Consider the following 21,464-nt stretch of genomic DNA (forward strand, 5'->3'; position numbering starts at 1 on the left):
CTGATGCTACCCCTTTGCGAAATCAGGTGTGGGCATGGCCAACGCGTGACTCACAAGGCCTGCGGGCTGGGACATTCTACTCCCTCTCCCCCTCCTATTCTATTCTATTCTATCCTGTCTTATCCTATCCTATCCTATCCTATCCTATCCTATCCTATCCTATCCTATCCTATCCTATCCTATCCTATCCTATTCAGATGGAATTAAAAAAAATGATGGAGAGGGAACCACTGAATAACAAACATGATCTAGGGCTAGATTGCTGACTTGCTGGGAGTAAGAAATAGGATCAATAAAATACGATGTATTTCTTTTAAATAAATAAATAAATCTAAAGGACACCTTTCTGAAATGAAGGGCTGTCCTTTATAATAAAGGATGCCTGGTCAATCTAGGAATCATGAGATTTGGTAGAACTGAAGGGCCTCCTCTGACCATCTCTTATTTCCTCTTTCCGCTCCTTGTTAGGTGGCCCATGCTAAGATCCAAGGCATGGAGTCCAACCTGGAAGAGGCCTTGAGAAGGGAGGGCCAGATGATGACTTTAATCCAGTCCCTGGAAGAGGAGAAGGCTCTATATCAGAAGGCCCTGGAGAAGATCTGCAGCTACCTGTCCCAAGAGGCCCTGTCTGACTGTGAAGAGCTGCTGAAAGAAGTCAACTGTCATCCAGACCAATTCTAGAAGAAAGCCATAAATGAGAGAAGGGGGCAGGAGGGAGAAGAGAAAGAGAGAGAGAGGGAAAGAGAGAGAGAGAGAGAGAGAGAGAGAACATGGTTTCTTCTCATAGATGGAAGGAAAGAAACAGGCCAGATCACTGCTGGGAAGGAGACCCACCTCATTTCACAGGATTCTACTGTACAAGGAGAAGCCGCAGTAGAGAAGAGGCCTTTTTTCAACCTCAATATGCAAATCCCAGGTTCATGTTGTCGTCGTCGTCTTCTTTTTTTTTATAACGCGTGTAAATAATTTGCAGTGCACAGTACAAAAGATGGGATCGAATGAAGAAGATCAGGTGTATATTTAGGACTGATCTAAACACGGGAAAACGGTGGAATTTTGAGACTGCTTGTGACTTAAACATTGAAGACTCTACCCTTCCCTCCGTAAAGGAAGGTGTGGGGTCTTTTCTATACGCTGATCAACACTTGAAAAAAAATAAATAAATAAAAAGCAAGAATGTATTTCCACCTCCAAAAAGCAGCACAGATTCCCAGCTGAGGGGTGGGTGGGTGCTGTGCATGTCTGCTATATGTTGGGGGGTCCGTTTCTAAAGTTCCTCAGGGAAGATCGCTGGTCCTTCCTTTGCGCAGGAACAGTTGTGTTCCTGCAGACACACAACTGACCTCTCCTCCTCTCCCCGTCAGGGAGAGCTGGTGATGAAAAGTTGATGAAAAGCCATCCATTCCCTATCCAGAAAAGCAAGGAAGACATATCAGGGACCCCTTCACTCCCCCTTCCTTGTGAGACAGAGAACAAAATGGCTGGTTGAGGTGTGGCTGGGGTGGGAGCATGTCAGAATGCAGGTAGGACTTTCCAAGCAAACACTCCTCCTGGGGAAAGTCACCTGAAACTCTTGGGATCGACTCCTTTCCTCTGACCTGCAGGAATCCGTTTGGTTGAAGGGATCCTCCTGGTTGAGTGCTGTCCTTATCTTAGCACCTTGTAGCTTCTTCGTGCTCTGGAGGTTTAGTTGCACCAAGGTCACCGTTATAGGAGGACAACCTGTGTCACTTCAGCAATGGCTCAGAGATGCTATGAGGCACTACAAGTCCTGAGAGGAATGACCATCGTTTAAACATGATAGATGGAATGTCCTTCAGCTGGATGCCGAATCCTGCAGCCCGATTCCACTTGGCCAAGGAAACACTGTAAGATCTTCCTGCTTCCTCATTTATCCAGCTTTTTTTCTCCAAATGTTAGTATTTCTTCCACGGGGAAGATCCCCATGAACCTTCAACCGAAGAACAACTAGGTTGTCACAGAATTAACGCTAAGGGGAGTGGTTATCCTCATGTGGTAGTTTGTACATTTCAGCATAACATGTCTGTTCCCTCTTTCTTTTTTAAAAAGCATTAAGAAGCAGAGATTCGGCTTCTTGAAAATCTAGCAATTTCTGGATGGTGTTGATTGTATTGTTATTATTATCATCATCAACAACATCATCATTTGCTGCTCTGCCTACCCTGTTTCCCCCAAAATAAGACATCCCCTGATAATAAGCCCAATTGGCCTTTTGAGCGGATGGCAATAAGGCCAAGCGCTGATTTCAGGGTTCAAAAAAATATAAGACAGGGTCTTATTTTCGGGGAAACATGGTATTTCTTAAGGACGTTTTCTGGTTTTGGAAGCTATTTCTGCCATGCAGACCAGACACTCAAGTCAACATTTGATCTATCAAAATGATGAAAATAGCAATCAGCCAACACAAGAAATATGTTTTGGAACATGTTGTCCCATTCCCCCCCCCCACTCCGCATTGGGAACGACTTGTCGTATTTCTCCAGCTGCTTTCTCTAAAATTGTGCCAAATTCAGCCAAGTGTCTTCCTTGTCCAAGACACAGGTGTGGGTGAAAGTGCTTCCATTGCAACATGTCTTGTGTTATGCAAACAACAAGAAAACCAAGGAGAAACCACACAGTTGGCATTTTCCTCCATCCGCTGCTAATCCAACCTGCCTCCCCCCCTCCTTTTTTTAAAATTTCTTGATCATATAATTTCTTAAGTTTTCCTGGGCATCGTCCCAAAGGAAAAGCCAAAATGCATGACGAGACACTGCCCTAATTTCAGCTTTTTGCACGGGAGATTTCCCAAAGATTGCGTGTCTGGCGTTTTTTTTTTTTTTTCTCGCTGCTTTTTATCAAATCAACAGAATCACACCAAACCTGGCAGAGTTGCAGAAACATCACACTTTCGGAAGGAAAATTGTGCTGTTTCTTTGCAATTTCATTTGGGGCCACCTCGTGCACGGAAAAGCGGCCCCAGAGAATTGGATGCCGCTGGTCTGAGTTATTAAGGCACGCAAGACTTTTTTTTTTTAAATCACAATGTTTCACGCTATGTTGGTTTCACTGACTTGTTCATATTGTCACGTGGAAAATTTCCAATAAATGCCATTGCTGCGTTTGCTCGTATTGTTTTCATTTGCAGTCGGAATATTTCTACGGATGGTTGCACAAGGAGTTTTTTTTGGGGTTCCTCTCTTGTAATGTTAGAGCTCAGGATTACCCAGTTGAACGGACGAGCCACCAGATTTTTTGAGCCCAAGAAACATTTCGGGACATGATCTGTTGATTGAAGGGTGTTGACTTTTAAAATTATGCTCGACACACTGAGATAACAAGCCTTGATTGGCTGTATGAAAGAGGAGGAGCTGGAGGGATGTCCTGAGTACAGGGGTATCAAACTGGCGGCCTGCGGGCCAGATGCGTCACACGCAGGCAACGCCCACCATAGCTCCGTGAATGGGGAAAATGTCACGAAATGTCACTTGACACAGTGAGTTTGACACCTGTGTATCTGAGAGATGGACCTGGATTCCGGTACAGGTAGGCCTCAAATTACAACCATTCATGTAGTGACTGTTCGAAGTTACAACGCTGAAAAAAATGGCCTACTGCAATGTTGGTGAACCATTTAGGCACTAGTGCTGAAACAGGGGAGGGGAGGACGGGGGCTCACCAACATGTGCATGCATGCCAGAAACCAGAAGAGCAACTGCCCAGTGCACATGCGCACGCCGGGAAGATGATCTTCCAGTTTCCAGCGCGGGTATGTGCACCGGCCACCTGGTCTTCCAGTTACTGGCATGCATGCGCACACAAAGACCAGCTGGACGGTGCGCATGTGTGTGCTAGAAACTGGAAGATCATCTTCCCGACATGCGCATGCACACTGAGTGGCTGTTCTGGTTTCCAGCACTCCCGCTGTTCTGCCCCAGCTACGGACCCCAAAGAACACAGCACACACAAAGTTTGTACAAAACTTAATTTACTAAAATAATTCAGTCTTTTTCAAAACAAAGGCTGCTAAGAAACTTTCTTAACAGCCTACAAGAAACCAAAGATAAAGTAATCACAATCTTACGAAGGTTGGCAGAAAGCCCAGAAGCAATTTGCAGAGAATCCAGACGCGAAGTAGAGTAAACTAAAGTTGTTCCCTACAAATTGCTTCAGTCGGTGTTCCTCCTTAAATAGGCTAAGAGAGTGGCCAATTAGCCCCAAGCCTTATTCTTGAGGAGACCTCCTAAGGAGCCACTCCTGCCTTTTGGCCGCTCTGCGCGCCCGTGCATTGAGAAGAGGCTCCTCCTCTTCGTCTTCTTCACTTAAAGGAGCTTCTGGAGGTTCTGAAGGCCCTGGCTGAATCTCTGCCTCTGGCACCACATCTTATCCAGCCTCCTCATTGTCAGATTCGGGTGCCAACTGCACAGGCTGCTGGCACAACACCACACCAGCCTCCTCACTGTCAGAATCAGCTACAATCCGCACAGGCTGCTGACGGGCCACGACACCCGCACATGTGAAGACCAGCTGACCAGCGAGCTGGAACTGGAAGAGCAAACAGCAATGGCTCGCATTCCCGGAGAGATGGCTCTGCATGCCACTTCTGGCACGTGTGCCATAGGTTCGCCATAACGGGCCTACTGTATGATTGTTTTTTTGCACTTAACAAGCATTTCAGCATTTCCGGGGTCATGCAATCAAAATTTGAATGCTTGGCAACTGGCATGCATTTATGATCATCGCAGTGTCCCAAGGTCAAGTGATCACTTTTTGCGACCTTCTGACAAAAAAAAAAAAAATAGTCAACGGGGAAGCCAGATTCACTATCTTAACAAGGGATTCACTTAACAACTGAGGCAAGAAAGATTGGAAAACGGAGCAAAACAGGAATTTTGGGCTCGATTGTGGTCATAAGCCAAGGCCTGTTATTCTTCCTCCCTGCCCTGTACAAAATAAATAAATAAAATGGCTCCTTGTGCCTGAAACAGAAACCAAAGCAAAAGATTGTGAGTTTGTTTTTGCTCAATCTCACCATGTTCTCTGTGGAAGGTCTGCAGAAGCTCCCAAGGCATCCTGAAGTCCCTTTCTCTGACAAGGTTGAGGTCATGATGCATGATGCCTCACAACTTTTAGGAACATCATGGGTGATTTCCTGAACAAATGTTGCAGCAGTAAACAGAAAAGACACCCGTTCCTTCAGCTTTTGTAAACGAAGACGAGGGCCTAAGGCAGCTTCATTCCCAGAACGTTACACCTTGAAGTCATTACAATTGGGCTCTGCGGGACCTGCTGTTTTTTTATTATTATTATTTTTATTATGGGAAGAAATCCTGATCAAGCAGAACTCTGTTGCTTTTATAGACAGTTCTGAGTCAGCAACTTTGGAGGATTGTTTGATCCCATGCTTTATGAGGAAAGGAAATTTCATTCCCAGATCTTGAAAAACCTTACTTAGCTGTTTTCTCCTCGGAAAAAAAAGAACAAAAACAGGCAGACCTGGGCTACCCCTTGGGCGCTCTATTTGGGTTTAATGGCATGGAACTTGAGGAACAGATTGCAGTAACTATCAATCTTGGTCTCTTGAAACTACAGAATGGATGCAAAAAAAGTGTTGACCTAATAATAAGTTTGTCTGTTTGGGCAAAGCTTGACAGTGAAGGAGACCGTCCTCCTTCTCTCCTGTTTGTATACAATTTGACCACCAAATTCTACTAACCTGCCATGGGCCACGGAGGTCACCTGGAGATAAGAAGTAGTAGCATTTTGCTCAGTTGCTTTAGGGATTCTTTTCCACCAATACTCATCCCTTCTTGCTCCGGTCCCTGGGGCAGGCATCTCAGCTTTGATGTTCAGGGAAGGCTGCACTCTGGTTGCAATTAGGCTGCTGGTTCCTGGCAGTCCCTGGTTGGAGGCAAGCTCTGCCTCTCTCTGGGTCACCTGGAGCAGGCTCTCTTCAGATAGTCCACCCTCTGCCATGGTTTCCCGAGTTTCTCTGCAAGCAGACCAGATGGCGGGAGTGACTGGAGAGGCCAGGACCCAGGAATCCCAGTAATTTTGATTAGTTTAAGGAGAGAGCTGACTTGCTGTCAGGGTTCCGATGGATGCCCTAATTAAGCCATGAGTCTTGAGCCAAGTCTCAAATCCAGTAATTTATTAGGAGCAACATGTCAGCATGTATCCAAGTGAAGTCAGCTCTGCCCCACATAGTTTACGGCCCACCTATGACCCTGTTTCCCTCTTCCTCCCAGGGTGTGTCATAAATCACATTCTCCAATGGAGCACTTTCCCGGGCTGCAGAATTCACGCCTCTCTGGCTAGTTCTGGTAACCTGGGATACAGCCTTGAGAAAGGTATGCGTGGAATGTGCTTCTGGTTGTGGCTGCCGTGCTGCTCCGTCAGTTTTCTCCCCTCCTGCCTATGGCAACTCGAGAGCAGGCCAGGAATGCTTTACGAGTTGACACCGTCCTCCTTCTCTCCAGCCTGTTTGCCACAATTTCACCACCAAATTCTAATAACCTGTCATGGGCCATGGAGGTCACCTGGAAATAAGAATAGTACCATTTTGCTTTTTGTTAGCTTTCATAGGAAATTCATCTGGAATATCTCAGTGTTGAACAACATTGGGGCAAAGGAAGTAGATGTTGGTTGGTTGGTCCATTCCTTGAGGTGGTTCCATGCCATTGAACATCCACTGGCATCTTTGTCCCCCATTTGTATGGCTGATCTGCCTGGATGCTCTTAGAACCCAGAACTTCTCTGGAGTCATTTTTAATTTGCTGATTGGGACAACCTGCTCAGGAGGAAAAGCTCTTTTGAACATCCTCCTCTTCTTGAAACAAGGACAACCATTAAGCCTTACCTTATATTTCTTGTCTCAAGCCTGGCTGGATCTAGGTGGGTGATGGATGCAAGATCCCGTCCATATAGAACAGTGGATGGTCTCCTGCCTCTCTTCATCATTGAAGGTTGGCCACTAGAGGCCCCAGCTGCTTGGGCAAGTCCCAGAGAAATTGCTTCAGTGTTTGCCATTAGCTGGACTTCCTGAGAGACAGCAGTCTGTGTTTGGCATATAGGTTAATCAGGTCTCTAGATTCACAGCTGGTTTCTCTCTCTCTCTCTCTCTCTCTCCCTATCCCCCCTGTCCCTCCTTCCCTCCCTCCCTCTCCCCCACTCCCTCTCTCCTTCCATGTTCCTTTCCTGCATCTCTGCTGTTATTTTATTCCTCTTCTAGGAATCTTATAGGATGGGATGGGCTTGGGATGGGAGGAGAGGAGAGGAGGGAGAAGAGGAGGAGAGGGAGGAGAGGAGAGGAGAAGAAAGGAGAGGAGAGGAGAGAAGGGAAGGGAAGAGAAAAGAGAAGAGAAAAGAGAGGAGAGGAGAGGAGAAGAGGAGAGGAGAGGAGAGGAGAGGAGGAGAGGAGAGGAGAGAGGAGAGGAGAGGAGAGGAGAAGAGAAAAGAGAAGAGAAGAGAAGAGAAGAGAAGAGAAGAGAAGAGAAGAGAAGAGAAGAGAAAAGATGTATTGTCATTTTTTACTGTGGGCACACTGGCACACATTAAAAATATACTTATATACCTACACCCATAAACATACACACACACACACACACACACACACACACACACACACACACACAGACTTCGCCCTGTTCTTGCTTGCCCAGTATCAGTTATCCTCAACATTCTTTCACTTTCTTGCTCAGAATTTCTCAGCATCGCAGTGTTGGCAGGAGCCTCGTAATATCTGTGTTAGGCAACTGAGCGAAGAAAAAGAAATGCTATTTCTGAAGCCAATTTTCAGTCATTTGCAGGCGTGACCCGATCAGCCCTCCAGTTGCTGTGATTTATTCCAGCTTCTATCATTTCTCCTAGGATAACTTTGTGTTTCTTCTCTTCTGTGTTGCTTCGGTTGTCTTGTTTGGACTGGGGGAGAGTGTATTTTCCACCTGATGTATCTACAGAGGGAGCCAATGCAGCACAGAGGTTGCTTCTAAACTTTGATGGAGAAAAACCAGGGCTACATCCCAGTGGTGGGATTCAAAATTTTTTACTACTGGTTCTGTGGGCGTGGCTTGGTGGGCGTGGCAGGGGAAGGATACTGCAAAATCTCCATTCCCGCCCCACTCCAGGGGAAGGATACTGCAAAATCTCCATTTCCTCCCGATCAGCTGGGACTCGGGAGGCAGAGAATAAATGGGGGGATGGGCCAGTCAGAGGTGGTATTTACTGGTTCTCTGAGCTACTCAAAATTTCTGACACTACCGGTTCTACAGAACTGGTCAGAACCTGCTGAATACCACCTCTGCTACATCCCCATGCAGCCAAAGAGCCCAGCCCACTTTCAGCTCAACTGCCTCAGAGCGAGGGTTGTTGAGATGATATGAAGGAAGATAGCCATGCATGTTGACTTAGAAGTAAGTCAATGAGAGTGTGAATGCACTTATTGACAAGTATGGGGACATCAACAGTGCTGGGAGGGAAGGGCTGGTGGAAATTGCCTCCAAGGTTCGGTAGGAGGAGCACAACTATTCCTCCCTTGATCTTCTGGCCATGGGGCTCCTTCCTTCACCTGCTGGGGAACAGACACAGGGAAGATCATTCTGAAGAGGTGTGGGGGGGTCTTCCCTGGTTGAGCCTCTAAGATGCTTTCCGGTCTTCTGAATACAGCAGGAGGGCTCTTGTGAAAGCAGTCAGCCAAGACAGTCCTGAGAGGGAGGCCATCCTCTGGACAAAGGAGAATAGGTCATTGATCTCCTCAGAGGCCAACTGGCCCAGCTACAGGGGGGTCTCCCTAGACAGCCTCCTTTTGTTATGACACATGGGAACCCAACTTTAAAAGGAGCTGGCAAAAATCAGGATTTGCGCTCCCACTGTTTTGCAACCCAGGAGAAGTGTCAGCCTTGCAACCTGCAATTTTATATTTTCTTGTTGCTCAGCCAACCTTCACTTGCTGAGAAGCCTAGAAGGAAACAATAATGCAGGCTAGTTAGATTGAAGTCATACTTTTGGTTCAGAGTCTTTTTATTATTATTATTTTTCAGTTCTTGTTATGCAAATAATCCCTGTCTGGGTCAATCTGCTAGATAACCTTGGCTAGTGGCCACTGCCCAAACACTCATTATTTCTCATTATTATTATTTTTTTCACTTTCAAACTTCAGAATACACACAGCATCATTCTGTGTCTCATTTCCATCTCCATGGATTCCAGCAGGGACCAATTGATGCTGTGGGGTTGAATCTCTCCTTCTCCATCATTGTCCTCCTTCAAGGCATCTGGCTAAATCTCTTGGCCTTCTTCACTTCAAAATGCAAACCATAAATATGGCATTAATGACCAATAACCTGGGCTCTATTGAAGGGACCTTGCTGGCTTGGGGCTGCTCATCTCTTTTATCATTGCTTTCATGAGTCCTCAATTCCGTCTTGCATTTCAGAATCGAGTCAACCATAAAAGTTTAGGCAGCTCTTTACCGAGTCCTTCTTTTGGTGAGTGTCAGCTCCACAAAGAGAGATACAGCTGTACGCAGGCTGTCGAGCAGCGGCCTCCTTCAAAATATTATTGATGGCAATGGAGATTGAATTGATCTTCCATGAAAACACAGCTCATAACACGGGGAGTGGTTTGCTCACAAGCCTCAAATAGATTGGTTCCCCCCACCCCACCCCACCCCCCATGAGGTCTTCTGGGCTGCTGTATTTCCTGGTCGAAATATCACTCTGCAGCTTCAAACTGGGCAGGAATTCAGAATAATCTTTCTGTGGAACTGGGAGATGTTCATTGTTTCAGCCTGTGTGTGTTTGGCCTTCAGTTGCCTTTGGAATGCTTGGCTGTTGTGGTCTTCATTCAAAACACCAGAAGATGGGTTTTAAGGATCTGGAGGGAAGATCCAGTACACCTTGGTGGATCGTTGATCTGCTCCCATGCTCTGGCAAATCAACCATTTACACTTTGCAAGAGAGCATACAAATTGCTAGAGAGAAGCTCCCTGAAGATGGGCTCCAACATGAGTCCAAAAGCTCAGATTAAACCTCTGGTTCAGTGGTGAAATCTACATTTTTTTTACTAATGGTTCTGTGGGCGTGGCTTGGTGGGTGTGGCTTGGTGGGCATGGCAGGAGAAGGATACTGCAAAATCTCCATTCCCACCCCACTTCAGGGGAAGGATATTGGAAAATCTCCATTCCCATCCCACTCTGGGACCAGCCAGAGGTGGTATTTGCCAGTTCTCCGAACTGCTCAAAATTTCTGCTACTGGTTCTCCAGAACCTATCAGAACCTGCTGGATTTCACCTGCTCTGGTTCCAGGAACCGACCGAAATTGGTGTTGGAAGAAATGTCCATCTGGGTTCAATTCCAAGTGGGGAAAATGTTACATATGTAAATAGCAAGTGAAGCCAGGGATGTAGTCTTCACTCAGGTCCGGGTTTAGCTGGACATTTTCATGCCCACCACTGATTGGTGGATTCAAACAGGGCCCACTACTGATTGGTGGATTCAAATGGAGGGTAATGTAAAGCATTGTCAGTGGCTGAATCGTGGGACTGCTCCCTTTAAAAGGGAGCGCTGCCGGCTCAGCCTGAGCAGAAGTCACTTACTTAAATAAAGAGCTGAAGTTACTGTCTGTCCTCCTGCCTCTTCATTGCCTCCCATGATCTAACAGAAAAAGACACTGGAAACATGGAGACTCCTTGGAAATATGTTTTTTTTGTTGCAATATTTTCAGGATCAGACTCAATAATAATAATAAGAGTTAGAGATTTAAATATATTTCTCTTTAATTATAATAGGCATTCTATATTCACTGAATATTCACAGATAGAAGCAAAGAAAATGGTGAAGGTGGCTCCTTATATATACAAAGGGTGGAGCCAAGAGTGGGAGTGGTGAATTATGAATACATTAAGAGTCAAAGAATAAGTTAACCCCTGATATCCCATATATACATTATTTACACATTAGGGAATAAGGCATTTACATCTGACAAATCCCCCTCTAAATGCCGGTTCGCTATACAACACCAATTACATTCAGATTCAGGACAATATAAGACATACAATTTGGAAGTTAAGTATTTGTGCTGTTTAGAAGGCAAAGGCTTCGTCAATATGTCAGCTAATTGTTCAGAGGTATCACAATGCACTGCTTTGATAAATCCATCTTGAGACAATTGTCTCACATGCTTAAATTTTATATCTATATGCCTGGATCTTTGTCCAATGGCATCGGATCTAGATATTTCAATGGCTGCTTTATTGTCTTCATGCATAACAAAAGGCAAAGCAGGTTTTTTCCAAACATCTGAAATTAAATCATTAAACCATACAAGGTTATTTGCAGCTTTGGATAAACAAACATATTCCGCTTCTGTGGTTGAAGTGGCTACCAGTTCTTGTTTACCAGTGTACCAGTAAACTGGACAGTCATTTAACAGAAAAATATAACCAGAAGTACTTTTTCTGCATGATATATCTCCAGCCCAATCCGCATCTGCGTAACATGTAAGTTTTGGTTCTTTATTATCACTAGGTTCTAATACTAGGCAAAAGTCTAATGTACTTTTCAGATATCTTAAAATTCTTTTGACAGCTTCCCAGTGATACATTGTTGGTTTGCTAACGTGCCTTGATAATAAATTGAGTGGTAATGCAATATCTGGCCTGGTCCAATTAGATATATAAAGAAGTGAACCTATGACTGATCTATAAAATGTATTATCCTTGAATTCAGGGGAAGATTCATCAGTATTTCTAAGGAAACCAGTTTGCATAGGAGTGTCACAGGGTTTGGCATTGTTTAAATTGCATTTGTTTAGAAGTTCAATAATCTTATCTTTCTGAGTAAGTTTGAATCCCCTTCTAGTTTTGTTAATTTGTACACCAAGGTATTTGTTTACTTTACCTAGAGATTTCAACGAGAAATGTTCATTTAGCTTGTTTACAAAGATTTCTCTTCTCTCTTTGTGTTTTCCTATATATAAAATATCATCTACATAAATCAATACAAATTCAATGTAATCATCACTCTTTTTGACAAAGAAACAGTTATCAGCAGTGGTAGCGTTGAAATCCATGGTCTTAAGTACTTTTACCAAGCAATCGTACCATCTTTTGCCAGATTGCTTTAATCCGTATAAACTCTTGTTCAATAGCCAAATTTCATTTTTATTAGTGTATTGACTGTGAGGTGCTCTTACATATATTTCCTTATCTAGTTTTGCGTGTAGATACGCAGTCTGTATGTCATATTGAAATACATCAAGATTGAGTGCGGATGCTACTACTAGAGCTGTTTTAACACTCTCTGTTCTTACTGTGGGGGAGTACGTGTCAGTATAGTCCTCCGGATATTTTTGTGCATAACCTTGTGCAACCAATCTAGCTTTGTATAGGGTATTGCCTCCTTCTAGGTTCTTAATTTTATAAATCCACCTGGTACCAATAATTGTTTTATCTTTGGGTGCAATCGCAGGTGTGAATACATTTAATCCTTGCAAACTTTCCATCTCTTTTTTCATAGCTAGTTCCCATTTTTCCTTTTCTTCACGAGGGAGTTTTAATACTTCCTCATATGTATTAGGTGTTATTTGTTCACCATCCATATGCATTATGTAATCTCTGTATTTATTTGGTATTTGATTTCTGTTGTTCCTAATAGCTCTTTCAGGTTTGCTACCATAGTCATGCAAATATCTTGCTTCCTTTTTTGTTAATGTGTCTGTCTTTATTTTGTGTTGACTATTTGTCCATGTTTTGGTTTTGTTTTTATTTTTGTTGATATTTTGATTTTCTATTGTCCCTTCCTCACGAGATTTTGTATCTTTGCATTTATTTGGAAATATTTCATTAAGATGTAATTTAGACCAGTTGGCCTGTTCATGGAACACAGCTGTTCTGGAAACTATAAATTTGTTATTATTATCAATGAATCTGTACCCTTTGGTGCCAGTTTCATATCCCATAAATCTTAGTCTTCTGGATACGTTTTCTCCCTTTCTTCTCAACTGTTTAGGTATGTGTACGTCTGCAGTGACCCCAAATATGTGCATGTGTGCTAATTTTGGTTTCCTATTATACATCACCTCATATGGTGTCTTATTCACAATACTGGACCAGGTTCTATTTTGAGTGTAATTTGAATAATGTAAGGCTTCTGACCAAAATTGTTTGCCTAAACCAGCATCCTCTAATGTGCACCTAATCATGGTTTGTAATGTGGAATTTTTTCTCTCTGCAATCCCGTTCTGGAACGCAGAAAATGGACTAGACGTGTAATGTAGCATTCCTCTATCCTTTAACCATTGGGAGAATTCTTTAGACATGAATTCACATCCCCTATCTGTCATAATTTGTTTTATTCTGATATTATGTTGTGTTTCTATGCGTTTGTAAAATTCCTTAAATTTTTGAAAGGTTTCATCCTTGTGTTTTAATGTGTAAACAAAACCATAGCGACTGTAATCGTCTACTATTGTTAGGAAGTAACGTTTTCTATAAGTGATTGATGGAGTTAATGGGCCAACTAAGTCCATGTGTACTAAGTCAAAAATTTTGTTAGTTGATCTGGTGGATTTTTTTGGCCTGGGACTAGTTTTTAGTTTAGTAGATTTACATACTGAGCATTCCAAATAATTTTCACAATTTTTTATTTTGACACCTTCTGCGTGTTCAGTCATTTTTTGTACTACAGGAAAACTTGCGTGTCCTAACTTCCTATGTAAGATGTGAGCACACTCGTCATGAATTGGTTTACCTATTTTTGGTTTCTTCTCATTGTGTGTATCTGTGTGATCATGAGATATTTTACATTCATCATTGTCACTGTTACTAATATTTTCATCATCTGCCTCAATACAATCTTCCATATTTGAATCAATGTTATGTAACCATCTTTCTTTTGTTATCAGATAGGGTAGGCCTCCTTTAATCATCACAGTGCCTACATTTGTTTTATTCTTCTCTAAAGTTGCTTTTCCCTTTGAGAAAACTATATTGATGTCAGAGTCTCTGCTTAGTTTTATGGCACTTAGTATGTTATGAGGTATTTCTGGTATTAACAATACCCCCTCTATTTTTCCTAGACCAGGCAAGGTCACATTCCCTCTGCCTAATACTTGGACTTTTTCTTGATTAGCTACCTTTATTACAAACTTATCTTCTGTAAATGAAGACAATATATTTTTGTTATTAGTGGTGTGATTAGTTGCCCCAGAATCAATAAGCCAATCATTGTTCTCATTTTGTTGCGTTTTAGTGCTGTCTTGTTTATTTAGTCCATTTAGTGAACCAGATTTTCTCTCTTTTGAATTTTCTCTGCCCCCTCTACTTTCTCTGTAATTTGGTGGGCTTCTATATTTATGTCTATCTGTGGAAGACTGTCTATAATTGTATTCATTCCTATATTCTGACCTATGTCTTTCCTTTGAAATTTTGGGACAATCTCTTCTATTGTGTTCCCTGGACCCACAATTGTGGCATTTAAAAGTTTCATTATATTTTTCTTGGAAAGCTACCTTCTTAAAAGATTTGTGTTCTGTGTGATTGCTATAACGATTTTTTCTTGAATTGTCTTCTGCTATCAATTTGTTAGACAGACTTTCTATTGATAAATATCCTAGATTGATGGTGTCTAAGTGTGACATAAAACTATCCCATGATGAATCAAGTGAGTTGATAATAACACTTTTCATTGTTTGATCTGAAATCACTTCCCCCCTCAAATGCAGCTCAGCTCTTATTTTGTTTAAAGATATTAAATGCTCACTTATGGAAACCCCTGGTTTTACTCTGGAAGAAAAGAAGTCCTTAGACATTCTTGTGGTGGTAGCTACACTATCGCTGTGAAACAAATTAAACATGCATTGAATTATTTCTGCAACAGTTAGATTTGGTTTGATGCTATGATACATTGCAGGAGACACGCTAGATATTATTAAGAAAAATGCCTTATGGTGTAAACAATCTATTTTTAAAGTCCAAGGTCTTCTTGGGGGACTAGTGATAAAAAATAGTAAATTTTCTTTCATAAAGACAACCTGGAGCTGTTGATACCATTCTTGCAAATTAATGCCATCAACCCTAAGTTTTGGGAAGTCACTGGGTAAGTTTCCCACATTATTTTGTCCATTACTTACAACCTGAGGTAGTCCGTGGTCTCGCAAGTGTAGGAAATTGCAAAACGGCATGGGGATGCTCGCAACGAGTCTGCGCGGTTCTCTGGCCAGTTCAAGTCTTTCCGGACCGTCTACGTAGTTTCGCACATGCGCGTTGTTCATTTCTTCTTTGGCGTCGTCGTGGAAGGTTCTCTCCATTGTAGCTCGCTCGCTCCGCTCCTCTTCAGACGAGTCGGTCTCTGGCTCGGTCTTAGGAGTTCTGATGGCGGCGACTGTTCTTCTCTTTCTTTTGGGTGCGTTGGCACTTGCTTCGGTCTGCGGTGTAGGGCGGAATCGACATGGCTCTCTGGGCTCGGGCGTCGTCGCTCTCGAAGTCAGGATGGGAGCGTGCAGGTCTTGAAGTATCGGCTTGTTCGCTTGCTTCTTCGTTGGCGCTTTGGAAATTTTTAATTTTGGCCCAAATGCAGCAAAAAGCGTCTTCATTGCTGACTTTACTTGGGATTTCGTTAAGTCGTCTTCACTTTCTGATTCTGGCTCTTCCGAAGAGTTTGAATCCTCCTTTTCACTTTCGTTGTCTGATAACGTTTTTCGCGCCAGAAATTTTGAACCGAGCATTTTGATTGGCTCTGCTTCGCTCACTTTGGAGGCTTGTTGAAACCAAGATGGCTGCCATTCAAAATTTCGTGCGGGATCACATTTTTTCTTTTTCATAACGACTTTCTCTGTAGACATATCACTCACAGTTTTTTGGTCTTTGGGTTTCTCTTTAGCGATGTTTTTCTCTCTCGCTGCTCCGCTGTTCTTCAGCATCTTTTGGAGGTTCGCGATGAGGCTTTCATCATTCTTCTGGCTTTTTAATAACTTCAATATCTCTGACCTGAGTTCGTTATTTTCTATTTCGATTTCCTCCTGGCCATCATTTTCATTTATTAATTCTTCTTCTTCAGTGGTGTATTCTTCGGATTCTCTCGAAATCGCGTTTGTGGATTCGTTGATTATTTCTTGTTCAGTTTCTATTTCTTTGCTGTAGGCCCTGGTGTTGGGTCTATCTTTCTTAGACATTTTTAGGTATTTATTGAGTCAATTAACCATCCTCTGCTACCAGTTTGTTGCAATATTTTCAGGATCAGACTCAATAATAATAATAAGAGTTAGAGATTTAAATATATTTCTCTTTAATTATAATAGGCATTCTATATTCACTGAATATTCACAGATAGAAGCAAAGAAAATGGTGAAGGTGGCTCCTTATATATACAAAGGGTGGAGCCAAGAGTGGGAGTGGTGAATTATGAATACATTAAGAGTCAAAGAATAAGTTAACCCCTGATATCCCATATATACATTATTTACACATTAGGGAATAAGGCATTTACATCTGACATTTTTAATGGTGGACAGGATCATATGGCTTGAGATCCCAGGCAAAACAAAAATCACATGGATGAGAGAGAGAAAGAGGGATTTATACCCTCTGTTGGGCTTTGAATTTGAGCTTGTGTTCTGATTGGTTGTCAGATTCCCATGGGGCCATGCAGGAGTAACTCTGTAGGTTGTGTTTTGAGTCCCAAGCTTGGTTGAGCCTTGCTGGGTGATGATGTAATGAAAGGGCTTTGGGCAATTCCTACTATGGCTCTGCCTGAAGGAGATAGATCTTTGTTATGTAGAATAGGCTGGCCCAGGCCTTAATGGCCCATTGACAAAAATGCGAGGGTGAGGGGGCTGATTTTCTGTCTCCCTTTTAGGGGAAATATTCTGCCCTTTTAATATTTCCTAAAATATCTCATTTTCCTAGGAGAGGGATGGGCGCTAACTTCCTACATTGGATTCTGCAACATTACCAGGGGTGAGTTTCACTTATCTTTGCTATTGGTTTGCTCGCGAGCGCACCACTTTTGCGCATGCGCAGAGCCTATTTGATGACATCCGGGCAGATGGGCGGAGCCTCCTGCCACCGCTGCTACCGGTTCGCCCAAACTGGGGCGAACCGGGAGCAACCCACCACTGAACATTACCCTAGGTCATGTATATTATCCTTCATTTGCAACCATTTACCTGCTAATGTGAAATGTGGGTCCTTTGGCCAGGAAGAGCTGCAGAAGCAGGAAGAGATCCCTGCACTGAGTGGAGGAGAAACAATAATGATCATGTTATCCCAGAAAGAGAGAAACTCTGAAATTTGCACAGGGAAAAGTGCTATGGAGTCTGGAGGCACCTGGTCTCTGCAAACTGAATTGTATGTTTTCCCCTGTGTAGCTGGGGCAGAGTTCAGAGGCCTGAATTGGGGTTCCCTTTTCCTCAGGAAAGAGTGGGCCCCTGAAAGAAAACAGCACAATATCCTGGTTTGACCAACACATCTTTTTGTGGGTTATTTCACTGCTGTATCGCTCATTTTCCTAATGTATTAATTGGAAAAAGACAAATTTTGACAATCCTGATCTGTAAAGCAAGACAGACGAAGGGAGGGAGGGATCTTCTGAAAACAGGCCCGAGAATAAATTACTATAAACTCAAAAGAGTATTCCTCTCTCCTGTCCGGCAGTCAAGGGTTAAATATTCTCTGGATAGTTGACTTAGACTTAAAAAAAATAATTTGTTTGGAAGTATCCAGGGGTTTGCAGGGGTTCGGGAGAACCTCTAGCTAAGATTCTGTGCAGTACAGAGAACCCCCAAATCCCACTCTAGGCTGGCCCTGCCTTGTCCATCCCGCCCCTCCCCTCCCAGGAGTCCCCATGTGGCCCGTTTTGGATGCAGGGTGCTCACGGAGGCTCGGGGGTATGTGTGAAAAACGGGCCTACCAGAAGTTTGGGAAGGGCCTCCGGAGCCTGGGCAGGCCGTTTTTGTCCTCCCAGAGGCTCAAAGAAAGTCTCCAGAGCCAGGGGAGGGCAAAAACGTCCTCCCCCCCATCATGGTGCAGGAGACCAACTAGGCCACACCCACCATGGCCACGGCCACCCAGCAACCGGGCAGAGAACCCCTTGCTAAAATTTTTGAAGCCCACCCCTGGAAGTATCCATCTTTGCAGGTTGATTTAAGCAACTTCATCTTAGAAGTTTCCCAGAACTTGCCCTGCAACAGAATAATTAAGATAGAATCTTAATTATATAAAATAGTTTTTATTGAATATAAATATTAAAAAAGACATACATAACATATACACAACAAACATTTATACAACATATACACAAAAAGAGTGTAATTTCTTCTTAAGCATTTTTTCAGAGTGACGTTCTACAATTCTACTTATAATATATTCCTTCACCTCTCTTTAATCTAATAATATTTTTTATTACATATATATGTATCAATCGGTAATATATCCCCTATATTTTTTGTATATTTCTATTTTTTAACCAATTATACCAATTATTCCATATTTTATAATAGTCTGATTCTTCTTTTTCTTGTAATTCTTTGGTTAACCTATCCATTTCAGCGCATTCTAAAATTTTCCCTATTACTTGGAAACAAGAAAAAAATACCAAGTGAAACAGAAATAAAAAGATAGAATCTTAATTAATAAGAACCTTATGGAGGAATCAACCAGGAGAGCTGGGAGATAAGTGAGCTGCAAACTGATGAAAAGCATCAGACTTCCATTTCACAATAACTCAGCCCACAGAATCGTCCATCATCTTTCACTTGGCAAGGTGTGAACAGGCATCTAAAGGCATTTATCTCTGCATTTTAATTATTACAACTTTAACATGTCAGATCCTGTTTCTTTTTACTTATACGAATCCACGTTTAAGTAAAACAAAACCAGCAAAAGCCGAAGTGTTTAACCTTGATTCGTTTCTCTAGCCCAAACTCGATTTCATTGAGGGCCACATCAGGGTTTTGTTTGACTTCGGGGGGGGGGGGCAGGATGGGTGTAGCCAGCTCAACATCACTTGTTTTCAGCTGCGACGACCTCCTGCAGCCCTCTGCCAGTGAAAATGGAGCCTGGGGGCGGTGGGGTGCGCATGAGCTCCGTTTTTGCTGGCAGAGGGCTGCAGGATGCCATTGCAGCCGAAAATGGAGCCTGGAAGGGCTGTGCGTGGGCCTCCCAAGATCCCTTTTCTCTGGCAGAGGCACTGTGGGCTGGTCCTTCATTGTTTCTGGGGTGGCCCTGCGGGCCAGATCTAAACACCCCGTGGGCTGAATCCAGCCCACGGACTTTGAGTTTGACACCCTTGGTCTAGCCACTCGATCCAAGGAGTTCGGAGGGCACCCTGTCTGCAAGCTGAAAAGGCAGCTGGGGTGCATGTGTGAATCTCTGCTGAATGTGTGTGGTGCCCGTCTTCTCTTCCGGTCTCCTGAGCATCTAAAGGGCAGGTAACCCTTTTGGATTGTACACTGGGACTCTGTGTAGAAAGGTAGCACCCAGCCCTCTCCTAGAAGAATGAAATATTTTGAGAAATATTAAAAAGGCAGAAGATTATATTTCCCTAAAGGGAGAAATGAAGAAACATGCTCTTGGAAAGCAACCCCCACCTTTATTAATAGCCTTCAGCAGATATCAGCACTTAAGAGATAAAGAGATAGCTAGCTCTATTCATAAGCAAATAACCTCACCCAAGATCCAACAAAGGTAGGATTAGCCCTCAGTCACAATAAGAATTGTCCAAAGCCCCTTCATTGCATCATCTCAGTTGCACCATCCCCAACAATTCAAACTTCAACCAAACTTAGCTCAAACAAACCCCTAGGATTTGTACTTTGCCTATAGAGCCAGCTATGATCCCTACCTAACCTCTCCATGGCCCCATGGAAGTCTGACAACAGCCAATAGAATACATGTTCTTGCACAGGGACAGGAAGCTCAAGTGCAAAGTCCAAGAGAAGGTATAAATACCGCCCACTCTCAACTCCATGTGTTCAGCTGCCCAGAATCACATGTGCTTGGGAGTTCCGCTTCATCATTAAACCATCTTTCCAATCAGCCTCCGTGTTTCCAGTGTCTTTCTCCCCACTTGGAACTGAACCAGATGGATATTTCTTCCAACACCTGGATGGAAGGAGGGAAACCTGTGTTAAGGAATTTGCAGAGCAACACTTGAGTAGCAAGGGTGTGCACATGAAAGCAATTGAGAGTAGTTACAAAATAACACAGCCAACACAGAGATACACTGAGTTGTGTTTACTTTCAGGAAATAGTAATAAGGCACAGTCCAATAAACAGTCCAGGTCATACACAGATAAAGCAGTAGATAGTAAAACAATAGTCCAGGGATAATCCAATAACAAAGTCTTCTTACCAGTCGTTGTAGTCATACACATTAACAGTTGCAAACAGTAGCAAACACAGCAAAGAGCAGTAACGATCAGCAAAGGGAATCAAAGAGAGACAAACCATGTTTCTAGCTCCCTCTTAAGTACATTGGCTACAGAGCTAACCAATCAGGACACAGTATGATGCAATACAGCAATCTTAAATCTATATTGATGGTTTTTATATTGCCAACCCAACAAATTAGGTAATTATCATTTCCTAACAACCTGCATCAACTGCCTGATGCTCACACAGCCCTCAGCCTCTCTGCATCTTGTGAATTGCCCTTTGCAGCATCCAGAATGCTCTGGGTCCCCCTCTCTGTTGCCCTTTCTTTGTGCAGAGGGTGCCAGCGGGCCAGAGGGTGGGGTCAACAAAATTTCAGTCCTATTTAAGCATTCGTTTTATCGTCTGGATCAAAAAACATCCAGCAATTTCCCTACCTTTTCCTCCTGAGTCGATCTTTTTGAGATGGGAAGGGGTGGGGCAGTGGGCAAAGTTTATTTATTTGTTTGTTGCAACGTCATATTTCGGTTAAAAAAAAAGGAACAGAAGAGTAAAATACAAAACATAGAATATAAAATCTGAAATCTTAACAGGAAAATTGTGAGACGTATATCTAAGTTGCAAGCGTAGCTTTTTATTTCATTTTTCGCAGCCAGGAAACTAGCAAAATGATAAGCTCTCTTTTGACATTCTGTCACTTTGAGTTGAATAGTTTGTTTTTTAGCCCCACAGCCACAATCCAGTGATGGTATTTTGCCCACTGATAGAGAACGGAACAGAACAGAACAGAACAGAACAGAACAAGAGTTAGAAAAGTCTTTGGAAGATTTCTAGTCCAACTCCCTGCTCAAATTTTTTTAGTACTGGTTCTGTGGGCGTGGCTTGGTGGGTGTGGCTTGGTGGGCGTGGCAGGGGAAGGATACTGTAAAATCTCCATTTCCACCCCACTCCAGGAGGAAGGATACTGCAAAATCCCCATTTCCTCCCGATCAGCTGGGACTCGGGAGGCAGAGAATAGATGGGGGTGGGGCCATCCAGATGTGATATTTACCGGTTCTCTGAACTACTCAAAATTTCCTCTACCGGTTCTCCATAA

At 43.1% G+C, this 21,464-nt stretch overlaps 1 protein-coding gene across 3 annotated transcripts in view; it reads left to right on the top strand.

Annotated features, from left to right (window-relative positions):
- TBC1D4 (TBC1 domain family member 4) overlaps window positions 1-3,124 on the top strand; it is a 111,921-nt gene extending 108,797 nt beyond the window's left edge. For all 3 annotated transcript variants that reach the window (XM_087895545.1, XM_034416931.3, XM_087895546.1), the window contains one exon: window positions 469-3,124. In XM_087895545.1, the coding sequence (XP_087751671.1) occupies window positions 469-681 (213 nt within the window). In that variant the 3' untranslated portion in view covers window positions 682-3,124. The remainder of the gene's footprint in view (window positions 1-468) is intronic.
- The last annotated feature ends 18,340 nt before the right edge of the window (window positions 3,125-21,464 follow it).

The sequence above is a fragment of the Pantherophis guttatus genome, chromosome 5 (assembly GCF_059756535.1).
Source record: "Pantherophis guttatus breed Tessera chromosome 5, ASM5975653v1, whole genome shotgun sequence".
Classification (NCBI taxonomy): Eukaryota; Metazoa; Chordata; class Lepidosauria; order Squamata; family Colubridae; genus Pantherophis; species Pantherophis guttatus.